Source organism: Salvelinus fontinalis, chromosome 31, assembly GCF_029448725.1.
Source record: "Salvelinus fontinalis isolate EN_2023a chromosome 31, ASM2944872v1, whole genome shotgun sequence".
NCBI lineage: Eukaryota > Metazoa > Chordata > Actinopteri > Salmoniformes > Salmonidae > Salvelinus > Salvelinus fontinalis.
The window spans coordinates 3,605,874-3,621,562 of NC_074695.1; the positions used below are offsets into that span (position 1 = coordinate 3,605,874).

The 15,689-nt window shown below is 46.5% G+C and overlaps 1 protein-coding gene across 1 annotated transcript in view; it reads left to right on the forward strand.

Moving 5' to 3' along the window:
• LOC129829431 (leucine-rich repeat-containing G-protein coupled receptor 6) overlaps positions 1 to 15,689 on the forward strand; it is a 132,779-nt gene that overhangs the window by 104,503 nt on the left and 12,587 nt on the right. Inside the window, exons 17-19 of the mRNA XM_055891124.1 lie at positions 7,924 to 8,049; positions 14,440 to 14,567; positions 14,628 to 14,666. Coding sequence (XP_055747099.1) covers positions 7,924 to 8,049; positions 14,440 to 14,567; positions 14,628 to 14,666 — 293 coding nt within the window. The remainder of the gene's footprint in view (positions 1 to 7,923; positions 8,050 to 14,439; positions 14,568 to 14,627; positions 14,667 to 15,689) is intronic.

Here is a 15,689-nt window from a genome sequence, read left to right on the forward strand (position 1 = left end):
ACCCCCTTTCTCTAGAAGGAAACCCATTTCTCTAGAAGGAAATCCCCTTTATTTAGAAGGAAACCCCTTTCTCTAGAAGGAAACCCTCTTTCTCTAGAAGGAAACCCCTTTCTCTAGAAGGAAACCCCCTTTCTCTAGAAGGAAACCCCTTTCTCTAGAAGGAAACCCCTTTCTCTAGAAGGAAACCCGTTTCTCTAGAAGGAAACCCCTTTCTCTAGAAGGAAACCCCTTTCTTTAGAAGGAAACCCCCTTTCTCTAGAAGGAAACCCCTTTCTCTAGAAGGAAACTCCTTTCTCTAGAAGGAAACCCCTTCCTTTCTCTAGAAGGAAACCCCTTTCTCTAGAAGGAAACCCCTTTCTCTAGAAGGAAACCCCCTTTCTCTAGAAGGAAACCCATTTCTCTAGAAGGAAATCCCCTTTATTTAGAAGGAAACCCCTTTCTCTAGAAGGAAACCCCCTTTCTCTAGAAGGACACCCATTTCTCTAGAAGGAAACCCATTTCTCTAGAAGGAAACCCCTTTCTCTAGAAGGAAACCCCCTTTCTCTAGAAGGACACCCATTTCTCTAGAAGGAAACCCCTTTCTCTAGAAGGAAACCCCTTTCTCTAGAAGGAAACCCCCTTTCTTTAGAAGGAAAACCCCTTTCTCTAGAAGGAAACCCATTTCTCTAGAAGGAAACCCCCTTTCTCTAGAAGGAAACCCCTTTCTCTAGAAGGAAACCCTCTTTCTCTAGAAGGAAACCCATTTCTCTAGAAGGAAACCCCCTTTCTCTAGAAGGAAACCCCTTTCTCTAGAAGGAAACACCCTTTCTCTAGAAGGAAACCACTTTCTCTAGAAGGAAACCCCTTTCTCTAGAAGGAAACACTTTTCTCTAGAAGGAAACACTTCTCTAGAAGGAAACCCCTTTCTCTAGAAGGAAACCCCTTTCTCTAGAAGGAAACCCCCTTTCTCTAGAAGGAAACCCCTTTCTCTAGAAGGAAACCCCTTTCTCTAGAAGGAAACCCCCTTCTCTAGAAGGAAACCCCTTTCTCTAGAAGGAAACCCCTTTCTCTAGAAGGAAACCCCTTTCTCTAGAAGGAAACCCCTTTCTCTAGAAGGAAACCCCTTTCTTTAGAAGGAAACCCCTTTCTCTAGAAGGAAACCCCTTCCTTTAGAAGGAAACCCCCTTTCTCTAGAAGGAAACCCATTTCTCTAGAAGGAAACCCCTTTCTCTAGAAGGAAACCCCCTTTCTCTAGAAGGAAACCCCTTTCTCTAGAAGGAAACCCCCTTTCTCTAGAAGGAAACCCCTTTCTCTAGAAGGAAACCCCTTTCTCTAGAAGGAAACCCCTTTCTTTAGAAGGAAACCCCTTTCTCTAGAAGGAAACTCCTTTCTCTAGAAGGAAACCCCTTCCTTTCTCTAGAAGGAAACCCCTTTCTCTAGAAGGAAACACCCTTTCTCTAGAAGGAAACCACTTTCTCTAGAAGGAAACCCCTTTCTCTAGAAGGAAACCCCTTTCTTTAGAAGGAAACCCCTTTCTCTAGAAGGAAACCCCTTTCTTTAGAAGGAAACCCCTTTCTCTAGAAGGAAACCCCTTCCTTTAGAAGGAAACCCCCTTTCTCTAGAAGGAAACCCATTTCTCTAGAAGGAAACCCCCTTTCTCTAGAAGGAAACCCCTTTCTCTAGAAGGAAACCCCCTTTCTCTAGAAGGAAACCCCTTTCTCTAGAAGGAAACCCCTTTCTCTAGAAGGAAACCCGTTTCTCTAGAAGGAAACCCCTTTCTCTAGAAGGAAACCCCTTTCTTTAGAAGGAAACCCCCTTTCTCTAGAAGGAAACCCCTTTCTCTAGAAGGAAACTCCTTTCTCTAGAAGGAAACCCCTTCCTTTCTCTAGAAGGAAACCCCTTTCTCTAGAAGGAAACCCCTTTCTCTAGAAGGAAACCCCCTTTCTCTAGAAGGAAACCCATTTCTCTAGAAGGAAATCCCCTTTATTTAGAAGGAAACCCCTTTCTCTAGAAGGAAACCCTCTTTCTCTAGAAGGAAACCCCTTTCTCTAGAAGGAAACCCCCTTTCTCTAGAAGGAAACCCCTTTCTCTAGAAGGAAACCCCTTTCTCTAGAAGGAAACCCGTTTCTCTAGAAGGAAACCCCTTTCTCTAGAAGGAAACCCCTTTCTTTAGAAGGAAACCCCCTTTCTCTAGAAGGAAACCCCTTTCTCTAGAAGGAAACTCCTTTCTCTAGAAGGAAACCCCTTCCTTTCTCTAGAAGGAAACCCCTTTCTCTAGAAGGAAACCCCTTTCTCTAGAAGGAAACCCCCTTTCTCTAGAAGGAAACCCATTTCTCTAGAAGGAAATCCCCTTTATTTAGAAGGAAACCCCTTTCTCTAGAAGGAAACCCCCTTTCTCTAGAAGGACACCCATTTCTCTAGAAGGAAACCCATTTCTCTAGAAGGAAACCCCTTTCTCTAGAAGGAAACCCCCTTTCTCTAGAAGGACACCCATTTCTCTAGAAGGAAACCCCTTTCTCTAGAAGGAAACCCCTTTCTCTAGAAGGAAACCCCCTTTCTTTAGAAGGAAAACCCCTTTCTCTAGAAGGAAACCCATTTCTCTAGAAGGAAACCCCCTTTCTCTAGAAGGAAACCCCTTTCTCTAGAAGGAAACCCTCTTTCTCTAGAAGGAAACCCATTTCTCTAGAAGGAAACCCCCTTTCTCTAGAAGGAAACCCCTTTCTCTAGAAGGAAACACCCTTTCTCTAGAAGGAAACCACTTTCTCTAGAAGGAAACCCCTTTCTCTAGAAGGAAACACTTTTCTCTAGAAGGAAACACTTCTCTAGAAGGAAACCCCTTTCTCTAGAAGGAAACCCCTTTCTCTAGAAGGAAACCCCCTTTCTCTAGAAGGAAACCCCTTTCTCTAGAAGGAAACCCCTTTCTCTAGAAGGAAACCCCCTTCTCTAGAAGGAAACCCCTTTCTCTAGAAGGAAACCCCTTTCTCTAGAAGGAAACCCCTTTCTCTAGAAGGAAACCCCTTTCTCTAGAAGGAAACCCCTTTCTTTAGAAGGAAACCCCTTTCTCTAGAAGGAAACCCCTTCCTTTAGAAGGAAACCCCCTTTCTCTAGAAGGAAACCCATTTCTCTAGAAGGAAACCCCTTTCTCTAGAAGGAAACCCCCTTTCTCTAGAAGGAAACCCCTTTCTCTAGAAGGAAACCCCCTTTCTCTAGAAGGAAACCCCTTTCTCTAGAAGGAAACCCCTTTCTCTAGAAGGAAACCCCTTTCTTTAGAAGGAAACCCCTTTCTCTAGAAGGAAACTCCTTTCTCTAGAAGGAAACCCCTTCCTTTCTCTAGAAGGAAACCCCTTTCTCTAGAAGGAAACACCCTTTCTCTAGAAGGAAACCACTTTCTCTAGAAGGAAACCCCTTTCTCTAGAAGGAAACCCCTTTCTTTAGAAGGAAACCCCTTTCTCTAGAAGGAAACCCCTTCCTTTAGAAGGAAACCCCCTTTCTCTAGAAGGAAACCCATTTCTCTAGAAGGAAACCCCTTTCTCTAGAAGGAAACCCCTTTCTCTAGAAGGAAACCCCTTTCTTTAGAAGGAAACCCCTTTCTCTAGAAGGAAACCCCTTCCTTTAGAAGGAAACCCCCTTTCTCTAGAAGGAAACCCATTTCTCTAGAAGGAAACCCCCTTTCTCTAGAAGGAAACCCCTTTCTCTAGAAGGAAACCCCCTTTCTCTAGAAGGAAACCCCTTTCTCTAGAAGGAAACCCCTTTCTCTAGAAGGAAACCCCTTTCTCTAGAAGGAAACCCGTTTCTCTAGAAGGAAACCCCTTTCTCTAGAAGGAAACCCCTTTCTTTAGAAGGAAACCCCCTTTCTCTAGAAGGAAACCCCTTTCTCTAGAAGGAAACTCCTTTCTCTAGAAGGAAACCCCTTCCTTTCTCTAGAAGGAAACCCCTTTCTCTAGAAGGAAACCCCTTTCTCTAGAAGGAAACCCCCTTTCTCTAGAAGGAAACCCATTTCTCTAGAAGGAAATCCCCTTTATTTAGAAGGAAACCCCTTTCTCTAGAAGGAAACCCTCTTTCTCTAGAAGGAAACCCCTTTCTCTAGAAGGAAACCCCCTTTCTCTAGAAGGAAACCCCTTTCTCTAGAAGGAAACCCCTTTCTCTAGAAGGAAACCCGTTTCTCTAGAAGGAAACCCCTTTCTCTAGAAGGAAACCCCTTTCTTTAGAAGGAAACCCCCTTTCTCTAGAAGGAAACCCCTTTCTCTAGAAGGAAACTCCTTTCTCTAGAAGGAAACCCCTTCCTTTCTCTAGAAGGAAACCCCTTTCTCTAGAAGGAAACCCCTTTCTCTAGAAGGAAACCCCCTTTCTCTAGAAGGAAACCCATTTCTCTAGAAGGAAATCCCCTTTATTTAGAAGGAAACCCCTTTCTCTAGAAGGAAACCCCCTTTCTCTAGAAGGACACCCATTTCTCTAGAAGGAAACCCATTTCTCTAGAAGGAAACCCCTTTCTCTAGAAGGAAACCCCCTTTCTCTAGAAGGACACCCATTTCTCTAGAAGGAAACCCCTTTCTCTAGAAGGAAACCCCTTTCTCTAGAAGGAAACCCCCTTTCTTTAGAAGGAAAACCCCTTTCTCTAGAAGGAAACCCATTTCTCTAGAAGGAAACCCCCTTTCTCTAGAAGGAAACCCCTTTCTCTAGAAGGAAACCCTCTTTCTCTAGAAGGAAACCCATTTCTCTAGAAGGAAACCCCCTTTCTCTAGAAGGAAACCCCTTTCTCTAGAAGGAAACACCCTTTCTCTAGAAGGAAACCACTTTCTCTAGAAGGAAACCCCTTTCTCTAGAAGGAAACACTTCTCTAGAAGGAAACCCCTTTCTCTAGAAGGAAACCCCTTTCTCTAGAAGGAAACCCCCTTTCTCTAGAAGGAAACCCCTTTCTCTAGAAGGAAACCCCTTTCTCTAGAAGGAAACCCCCTTCTCTAGAAGGAAACCCCTTTCTCTAGAAGGAAACCCCTTTCTCTAGAAGGAAACCCCTTTCTCTAGAAGGAAACCCCTTTCTCTAGAAGGAAACCCCTTTCTTTAGAAGGAAACCCCTTTCTCTAGAAGGAAACCCCTTCCTTTAGAAGGAAACCCCCTTTCTCTAGAAGGAAACCCATTTCTCTAGAAGGAAACCCCTTTCTCTAGAAGGAAACCCCCTTTCTCTAGAAGGAAACCCCTTTCTCTAGAAGGAAACCCCCTTTCTCTAGAAGGAAACCCCTTTCTCTAGAAGGAAACCCCTTTCTCTAGAAGGAAACCCGTTTCTCTAGAAGGAAACCCCTTTCTCTAGAAGGAAACCCCTTTCTTTAGAAGGAAACCCCTTTCTCTAGAAGGAAACCCCTTTCTCTAGAAGGAAACTCCTTTCTCTAGAAGGAAACCCCTTCCTTTCTCTAGAAGGAAACCCCTTTCTCTAGAAGGAAACCCCTTTCTCTAGAAGGAAACCCATTTCTCTAGAAGGAAACCCCCTTTCTCTAGAAGGAAACCCCTTTCTTTAGAAGGAAAACCCCTTTCTCTAGAAGGAAACCCATTTCTCTAGAAGGAAACCCCCTTTCTCTAGAAGGAAACCCCTTTCTCTAGAAGGAAACCCTCTTTCTCTAGAAGGAAACCCATTTCTCTAGAAGGAAACCCCCTTTCTCTAGAAGGAAACCCCTTTCTCTAGAAGGAAACACCCTTTCTCTAGAAGGAAACCACTTTCTCTAGAAGGAAACCCCTTTCTCTAGAAGGAAACACTTTTCTCTAGAAGGAAACACTTCTCTAGAAGGAAACCCCTTTCTCTAGAAGGAAACCCCTTTCTCTAGAAGGAAACCCCCTTTCTCTAGAAGGAAACCCCTTTCTCTAGAAGGAAACCCCTTTCTCTAGAAGGAAACCCCCTTCTCTAGAAGGAAACCCCTTTCTCTAGAAGGAAACCCCTTTCTCTAGAAGGAAACCCCTTTCTCTAGAAGGAAACCCCTTTCTCTAGAAGGAAACCCCTTTCTCTAGAAGGAAACCCCTTCCTTTAGAAGGAAACCCCCTTTCTCTAGAAGGAAACCCATTTCTCTAGAAGGAAACCCCTTTCTCTAGAAGGAAACCCCCTTTCTCTAGAAGGAAACCCCTTTCTCTAGAAGGAAACCCCCTTTCTCTAGAAGGAAACCCCTTTCTCTAGAAGGAAACCCCTTTCTCTAGAAGGAAACCCGTTTCTCTAGAAGGAAACCCCTTTCTCTAGAAGGAAACCCCTTTCTTTAGAAGGAAACCCCTTTCTCTAGAAGGAAACCCCTTTCTCTAGAAGGAAACTCCTTTCTCTAGAAGGAAACCCCTTCCTTTCTCTAGAAGGAAACCCCTTTCTCTAGAAGGAAACCCCTTTCTCTAGAAGGAAACCCCCTTTCTCTAGAAGGAAACCCATTTCTCTAGAAGGAAACCCCCTTTCTCTAGAAGGAAACCCCTTTCTCTAGAAGGAAACCCCTTTCTCTAGAAGGAAACCCCTTTCTCTAGAAGGAAACCCCTTTCTCTAGAAGGAAACCCCTTTCTCTAGAAGGAAACCCCCTTTCTCTAGAAGGAAACCCCTTTCTCTAGAAGGAAACCCCTTTCTCTAGAAGGAAACCCATTTCTCTAGAAGGAAACCCCTTTCTCTAGAAGGAAACCCCTTTCTTTAGAAGGAAACCCCCTTTCTCTAGAAGGAAACCCCTTTCTCTAGAAGGAAACTCCTTTCTCTAGAAGGAAACCCCTTCCTTTCTCTAGAAGGAAACCCCTTTCTCTAGAAGGAAACCCCTTTCTCTAGAAGGAAACCCCCTTTCTCTAGAAGGAAACCCATTTCTCTAGAAGGAAATCCCCTTTCTCTAGAAGGAAACCCATTTCTCTAGAAGGAAACCCCCTTTCTCTAGAAGGAAACCCCCTTTCTTTAGAAGGAAAACCCCTTTCTCTAGAAGGAAACTCCTTTCTCTAGAAGGAAACCCATTTCTCTAGAAGGAAACCCCCTTTCTCTAGAAGGAAACCCCTTTCTCTAGAAGGAAACCCCTTTCTCTAGAAGGAAACCCTCTTTCTCTAGAAGGAAACCCATTTCTCTAGAAGGAAACCCCCTTTCTCTAGAAGGAAACCCCTTTCTCTAGAAGGAAACCCCTTTCTTTAGAAGGAAACCCCTTTCTCTAGAAGGAAACCCCTTTCTTTAGAAGGAAACCCCCTTTCTCTAGAAGGAAACCCCTTTCTCTAGAAGGAAACCCCTTTCTTTAGAAGGAAACCCCTTTCTTTAGAAGGAAACCCCCTTTCTCTAGAAGGAAACCCATTTCTCTAGAAGGAAACCCCTTTCTCTAGAAGGAAACCCATTTCTCTAGAAGGAAACCCCTTTCTCTAGAAGGAAACCCTCTTTCTCTAGAAGGAAACCCGTTTCTCTAGAAGGAAACCCCCTTTCTCTAGAAGGAAACCCCTTTCTCTAGAAGGAAACCCCTTTCTTTAGAAGGAAACCCCTTTCTCTAGAAGGAAACCCCTTTCTTTAGAAGGAAACCCCCTTTCTCTAGAAGGAAACCCCTTTCTCTAGAAGGAAACCCCTTTCTTTAGAAGGAAACCCCTTTCTTTAGAAGGAAACCCCCTTTCTCTAGAAGGAAACCCATTTCTCTAGAAGGAAACCCCCTTTCTCTAGAAGGAAACCCCTTTCTCTAGAAGGAAACCCTCTTTCTCTAGAAGGAAACCCATTTCTCTAGAAGGAAACTCCTTTCTCTAGAAGGAAACCCCTTTATTTAGAGGGAAACCCCTTTCTTTAGAAGGAAACCCCTTTCTTTAGAAGGAAACCCCTTCCTTTAGAAGGAATCCCTTTTTTTAGATCCAAAGCCACTGTATTAGCAGAGAACAAATGGCATGACACTTACAAACATGCAAGGAGCACAGAATATGTTTGTGGATTTAACAGTAAGTGTTTTCATAATCATTTTAAACATGACTAAATTCCCCCTCCTTTTACAGGGACCTGAGTGAGAACAGTCTGACGTCACTTCCTGTGGGTGGTCTGGGGGGACTGACCCATCTGAAGCTGAAAGGAAACATGGAGCTCTATGAGGACTTCAGCCCTGAACTCTTCACCCGCATGAGGTATGACCCCTGACCTCTGACACTCAACCCTAACCCTTCAGCCCTGAACTCTTCACCCGCATGAGGTATGACCCCTGACCCATAACCTCTGACCCCTAACTCTTCCCGCGGATAAGGTACGATGACCCTAACTCTAACCCCTGACCTCTGACACTCAACCCTAACCCTTCAGCCCTGAACACTTCCCACGCAGACCCATAAGTAATGCGCACACTCATAGTTCCGACGGAAATCCGCACAATTTCAAACAGAACGCATGGGATTTTAAAGGTATAAATAAACTGCCAACTGATAGCAAAGTTAAACACAATGTACTTGTTGTTGAATTTACGTTTTTCCCTCTGTTTTCATTCACGTATTTGAATCACCGAAAAGTGTAGCCCCTCCCCTGTTTGAGTGACGGGTGTAGCCCCTCCCCTGTTTGAGTGACGGGTGTAGCCCCTCCCCTGTTTGAGTGACGGGTGTAGCCCCTCCCCTGTTTGAGTGACAGCTGCAGGGTGTAGCCCCTCCCCTGTTTGAGTGACAGCTGCAGGGTGTAGCCCCTCCCCTGTTTGAGTGACAGCTCCAGGGTGTAGCCCCTCCCCTGTTTGAGTGACAGCTGCAGGGTGTAGCCCCTCCCCTGTTTGAGTGACAGCTGCAGGGTGTAGCCCCTCCCCTGTCTGAGTGACAGCTGCAGGGTGTAGCCCCTCCCCTGTTTGAGTGACAGCTGCAGGGTGTAGCCCCTCCCCTGTTTGTGTGACAGCTGCAGGGTGTAGCCCCTCCCCTGTCTGAGTGACAGCTGCAGGGTGTAGCCCCTCCCCTGTTTGAGTGACAGCTGCAGGGTGTAGCCCCTCCCCTGTTTGAGTGACAGCTGCAGGGTGTAGCCACTCCCCTGTTTGAGCGACAGCTGCAGGGTGTAGCCCCTCCCCTGTTTGAGCGACAGCTGCAGGGTGAAGCCCCTCCCCTGTTTGTGTGACAGCTGCAGGGTGTAGCCCCTCCCCTGTTTGAGCGACAGCTGCAGGGTGTAGCCCCTCCCCTGTTTGAGCGACAGCTGCAGGGTGTAGCCCCTCCCCTGTTTGAGCGACAGCTGCAGGGTGTAGCCCCTCCCCTGTTTGAGTGACAGCTGCAGGGTGTAGCCCCGCCCCTGTTTGAGTGACAGCTGCAGGGTGTAGCCCCTCCCCTGTTTGTGTGACAGCTGCAGGGTGTAGCCCCTCCCCTGTTTGAGCGACAGCTCCAGGGTGTAGCCCCTCCCCTGTTTGAGTGACAGCTGCAGGGTGTAGCCCCTCCCCTGTTTGTGTGACAGCTGCAGGGTGTAGCCCCTCCCCTGTTTGAGTGACAGCTGCAGGGTGTAGCCCCTCCCCTGTTTGAGCGACAGCTGCAGGGTGTAGCCCCTCCCCTGTTTGAGCGACAGCTGCAGGGTGTAGCCCCTCCCCTGTTTGTGTGACAGCTGCAGGGTGTAGCCCCTCCCCTGTTTGAGCGACAGCTCCAGGGTGTAGCCCCTCCCCTGTTTGAGCGACAGCTCCAGGGTGTAGCCCCTCCCCTGTTTGAGTGACAGCTGCAGGGTGTAGCCCCTCACCTGTTTGAGCGACAGCTCCAGGGTGTAGCCCCTCCCCTGTTTGAGTGACAGCTGCAGGGTGTAGCCCCTCCCCTGTTTGAGTGAAAGTAGCAGGGTCCACAATGTGAGTACACGTCAGAACTCTATCAACAATGTGAGTACATGTCAGAACTCTATCCACAATATGAGTCCACGTCAGAACTCTATCCACAATATGAGTACACGTCAGAACTCTATCCACAATATGAGTACACGTCAGAACTCTATCTGCAATGTGAGTACATGTCAGAACTCTATCTGCAATGTGAGTACACGTCAGAACTCTATCTGCAATGTGAGTACATGTCAGAACTCTATCTGCAATGTGAGTACACGTCAGAACTCTATCCGCAATGTGAGTACACGTCAGAACTCTATCTGCAATGTGAGTACACGTCAGAACTCTATCTGCAATGTGAGTACATGTCAGAACTCTATCTGCAATGTGAGTACACGTCAGAACTCTATCTGCAATGTGAGTACACGTCAGAACTCTATCTGCAATGTGAGTACACGTCAGAACTCTATCTGCAATGTGAGTACATGTCAGAACTCTATCTGCAATGTGAGTACATGTCAGAACTCTATCTGCAATGTGAGTACATGTCAGAACTCTATCCACAATATGAGTCCACGTCAGAACTCTATCCACAATGTGAGTACACGTCAGAACTCTATCCACAATATGAGTACACGTCAGAACTCTATCTGCAATGTGAGTACATGTCAGAACTCTATCTGCAATGTGAGTACATGTCAGAACTCTATCCACAATATGAGTCCACGTCAGAACTCTATCCGCAATGTGAGTACATGTCAGAACTCTATCCGCAATGTGAGTACACGTCAGAACTCTATCCACAATGTGAGTACATGTCAGAACTCTATCTGCAATGTGAGTACATGTCAGAACTCTATCTGCAATGTGAGTACACGTCAGAACTCTATCCACAATGTGAGTACATGTCAGAACTCTATCTGCAATGTGAGTACACGTCAGAACTCTATCCACAATGTGAGTACATGTCAGAACTCTATCCACAATATGAGTCCACGTCAGAACTCTATCCACAATGTGAGTACATGTCAGAACTCTATCCACAATATGAGTACACGTCAGAACTCTATCCACAATGTGAGTACATGTCAGAACTCTATCTGCAATGTGAGTACACGTCAGAACTCTATCCACAATGTGAGTACACGTCAGAACTCTATCCACAATGTGAGTTCACGTCAGAACTCTATCCACAATGTGAGTACACGTCAGAACTCTATCCACAATGTGAGTACACGTCAGAACTCTATCCACAATGTGAGTTCACGTCAGAACTCTATCTGCAATGTGAGTACATGTCAGAACTCTATCCACAATATGAGTACACGTCAGAACTCTATCCACAATGTGAGTACACGTCAGAACTCTATCCACAATGTGAGTACACGTCAGAACTCTATCCACAATGTGAGTTCACGTCAGAACTCTATCTGCAATGTGAGTACACGTCAGAACTCTATCCACAATGTGAGTACATGTCAGAACTCTATCCACAATGTGAGTACATGTCAGAACTCTATCCACAATGTGAGTACATGTCAGAACTCTATCCACAATGTGAGTACATGTCAGAACTCTATCCACAATGTGAGTACATGTCAGAACTCTATCTGCAATGTGAGTCCACGTCAGAACTCTATCCACAATGTGAGTACATGTCAGAACTCTATCCACAATGTGAGTACATGTCAGAACTCTATCTGCAATGTGAGTCCACGTCAGAACTCTATCCACAATGTGAGTACACGTCAGAACTCTATCCGCAATGTGAGTACATGTCAGAACTCTATCTGCAATGTGAGTACATGTCAGAACTCTATCTGCAATGTGAGTACATGTCAGAACTCTATCTGCAATGTGAGTACATGTCAGAACTCTATCTGCAATGTGAGTACATGTCAGAACTCTATCTGCAATGTGAGTACACGTCAGAACTCTATCTGCAATGTGAGTACATGTCAGAACTCTATCTGCAATGTGAGTACACGTCAGAACTCTATCCACAATATGAGTACACGTCAGAACTCTATCTGCAATGTGAGTACACGTCAGAACTCTATCCACAATGTGAGTACACGTCAGAACTCTATCTGCAATGTGAGTACATGTCAGAACTCTATCCACAATGTGAGTACACGTCAGAACTCTATCCACAATGTGAGTACATGTCAGAACTCTATCCACAATGTGAGTACATGTCAGAACTCTATCCACAATGTGAGTCCACGTCAGAACTCTATCCACAATGTGAGTCCACGTCAGAACACTATCCACAATGTGAGTACACGTCAGAACTCTATCCACAATGTGAGTACATGTCAGAACTCTATCTGCAATGTGAGTACATGTCAGAACTCTATCTGCAATGTGAGTACATGTCAGAACTCTATCTGCAATATGAGTACATGTCAGAACTCTATCTGCAATGTGAGTACATGTCAGAACTCTATCTGCAATGTGAGTACATGTCAGAACTCTATCTGCAATGTGAGTACACGTCAGAACTCTATCTGCAATATGAGTACATGTCAGAACTCTATCTGCAATGTGAGTACATGTCAGAACTCTATCTGCAATGTGAGTACATGTCAGAACTCTATCTGCAATGTGAGTACATGTCAGAACTCTATCTGCAATGTGAGTACATGTCAGAACTCTATCTGCAATGTGAGTACATGTCAGAACTCTATCTGCAATGTGAGTACACGTCAGAACTCTATCTGCAATATGAGTACATGTCAGAACTCTATCTGCAATGTGAGTACATGTCAGAACTCTATCTGCAATGTGAGTACATGTCAGAACTCTATCTGCAATGTGAGTACACGTCAGAACTCTATCTGCAATGTGAGTACATGTCAGAACTCTATCCACAATGTGAGTACATGTCAGAACTCTATCTGCAATGTGAGTACACGTCAGAACTCTATCCACAATATGAGCAGGACATCAAAGATGCTGTAGAGTGAAAGAACATGTATGGCATACTTGTTGAGACGACTGATGAACGTGGGTGAAGATGTCCTCTCTCCATCCTACTCTAGCCAGTGGGTGAAGATGTCCTCTCTCCATCCTACTCTAGCCAGTGGGTGAAGATGTCCTCTCTCCATCCTACTCTAGCCAGTGGGTGAAGATGTCCTCTCTCCATCCTACTCTAGCCAGTGGGTGAAGATGTCCTCTCTCCATCCTACTCTAGCCAGTGGGTGAAGATGTCCTCTCTCCATCCTACTCTAGCCAGTGGGTGAAGATGTCCTCTCTCCATCCTACTCTAGCCAGTGGGTGAAGGACCTGTTGTAACAGACCTGGCTGGTAGATGTCCTCTCTCCATCCTACTCTAGCCAGTGGGTGAAGATGTCCTCTCTCCATCCTACTCTAGCCAGTGGGTGAAGATGTCCTCTCTCCATCCTACTCTAGACAGTGGGTGAAGATGTCCTCTCTCCATCCTACTCTAGCCAGTGGGTGAAGGACCTGTTGTAACAGACCTGGCTGGAAGATGTCCTCTCTCCATCCTACTCTAGCCAGTGGGTGAAGGACCTGTTGTAACAGACCTGGCTGGAAGATGTCCTCTCTCCATCCTACTCTAGCCAGTGGGTGAAGATGTCCTCTCTCCATCCTACTCTAGCCAGTGGGTGAAGGACCTGTTGTAACAGACCTGGCTGGAAGATGTCCTCTCTCCATCCTACTCTAGCCAGTGGGTGAAGATGTCCTCTCTCCATCCTACTCTAGCCAGTGGGTGAAGATGTCCTCTCTCCATCCTACTCTAGCCAGTGGGTGAAGATGTCCTCTCTCCATCCTACTCTAGCCAGTGGGTGAAGGACCTGTTGTAACAGACCTGGCTGGAAGATGTCCTCTCTCCATCCTACTCTAGCCAGTGGGTGAAGGACCTGTTGTAACAGACCTGGCTGGAAGATGTCCTCTCTCCATCCTACTCTAGCCAGTGGGTGAAGGACCTGTTGTAACAGACCTGGCTGGTAGATGTCCTCTCTCCATCCTACTCTAGCCAGTGGGTGAAGGACCTGTTGTAACAGACCTGGCTGGAAGATGTCCTCTCTCCATCCTACTCTAGCCAGTGGGTGAAGGACCTGTTGTAACAGACCTGGCTGGAAGATGTCCTCTCTCCATCCTACTCTAGCCAGTGGGTGAAGGACCTGTTGTAACAGACCTGGCTGGAAGATGTCCTCTCTCCATCCTACTCTAGCCAGTGGGTGAAGGACCTGTTGTAACAGACCTGGCTGGAAGATGTCCTCTCTCCATCCTACTCTAGCCAGTGGGTGAAGGACCTGTTGTAACAGACCTGGCTGGTAGATGTCCTCTCTCCATCCTACTCTAGCCAGTGGGTGAAGGACCTGTTGTAACAGACCTGGCTGGAAGATGTCCTCTCTCCATCCTACTCTAGCCAGTGGGTGAAGGACCTGTTGTAACAGACCTGGCTCTCGCTCTCTTCCCATCTCTCTCTTCCCATCTCTCTCTATCTATCTCTCTCTCTCTCTCTTCCCATCTCTCTCTTCCCATCTCTCTCTATCTATCTCTCTCTTCCCATCTCTCTCTCTCTCTCTCTCTCTCTCTCTCTCTCTCTTCCCCTCTCTCTTCCCATCTCTCTCTCTCTCTCTCTCTCTCTCTCTCTCTCTCTCTTCCCCTCTCTCTTCCCATCTCTCTCTCTCTTCCCCTCTCTCTTCCCATCTCTCTCTCTCTATCTCTCTCTTCCCATCTCTCTCTCTCTCTTCCCATCTCTCTCTTCCCATCTCTCTCTTTCTCTCAGGGTGGTAGAGATGCCGTATGCATACCAGTGCTGTGTCTACGGGTCATGTGACAGCTATAAGTCCATCAGCCAACCAGAGACTGAGCAGAGCAGTGAGGAGGAGGAGCTAGACCACACAGACACACTCTGTAAGAACCCCCATCCACACAGACACACTCTGTAAGAACCCCATCCACACAGACACACAGACACACTCTGTAAGAACCCCATCCACACAGACACACTCTGTAAGAACCCCCATCCACACAGACACACTCTGTAAGAACCCCATCCACACAGACACACTCTGTAAGAACCCCATCCACACAGACACACTCTGTAAGAACCCCATCCACACAGACACACTCTGTAAGAACCCCATCCACACAGACACACTCTGTAAGAACCCCCATCCACACAGACACACTCTGTAAGAACCCCCATCCACACAGACACACAGACACACTCTGTAAGAACCCCATCCACACAGACACACTCTGTAAGAACCCCATCCACACAGACACACTCTGTAAGAACCCCATCCACACAGACACACTCTGTAAGAACCCCCATCCACACAGACACACAGACACACTCTGTAAGAACCCCATCCACACAGACACACTCTGTAAGAACCCCATCCACACAGACACACAGACACACTCTGTAAGAACCCCCATCCACACAGACACACTCTGTAAGAACCCCCATCCAAACAGACACACTCTGTAAGAACCCCCATCCACACAGACACACTCTGTTAGAACCCCCATCCACACAGACACACTCTGTAAGAACCCCATCCACACAGACACACTCTGTTAGAACCCCCATCCACACAGACACACTGTGTAAGAACCCCCATCCACACAGACACACTCTGTAAGAACCCCATCCACACAGACACACTCTGTAAGAACCCCCATCCACACAGACACACTCTGTAAGAACCCCATCCACACAGACACACAGACACACTCTGTAAGAACCCCATCCACACAGACACACTCTGTAAGAACCCCCATCCACACAGACACACTCTGTAAGAACCCCCATCCACACAGACACACTCTGTAAGAACCCCATCCACACAGACACACTCTGTAAGAACCCCCATCCACACAGACACACTCTGTAAGAACCCCATCCACACAGACACACTCTGTAAGAACCCCCATCCACACAGACACACAGACACACTCTGTAAGAACCCCCATCCACACAGACACACTCTGTAAGAACCCCATCCACACAGACACACTCTGTAAGAA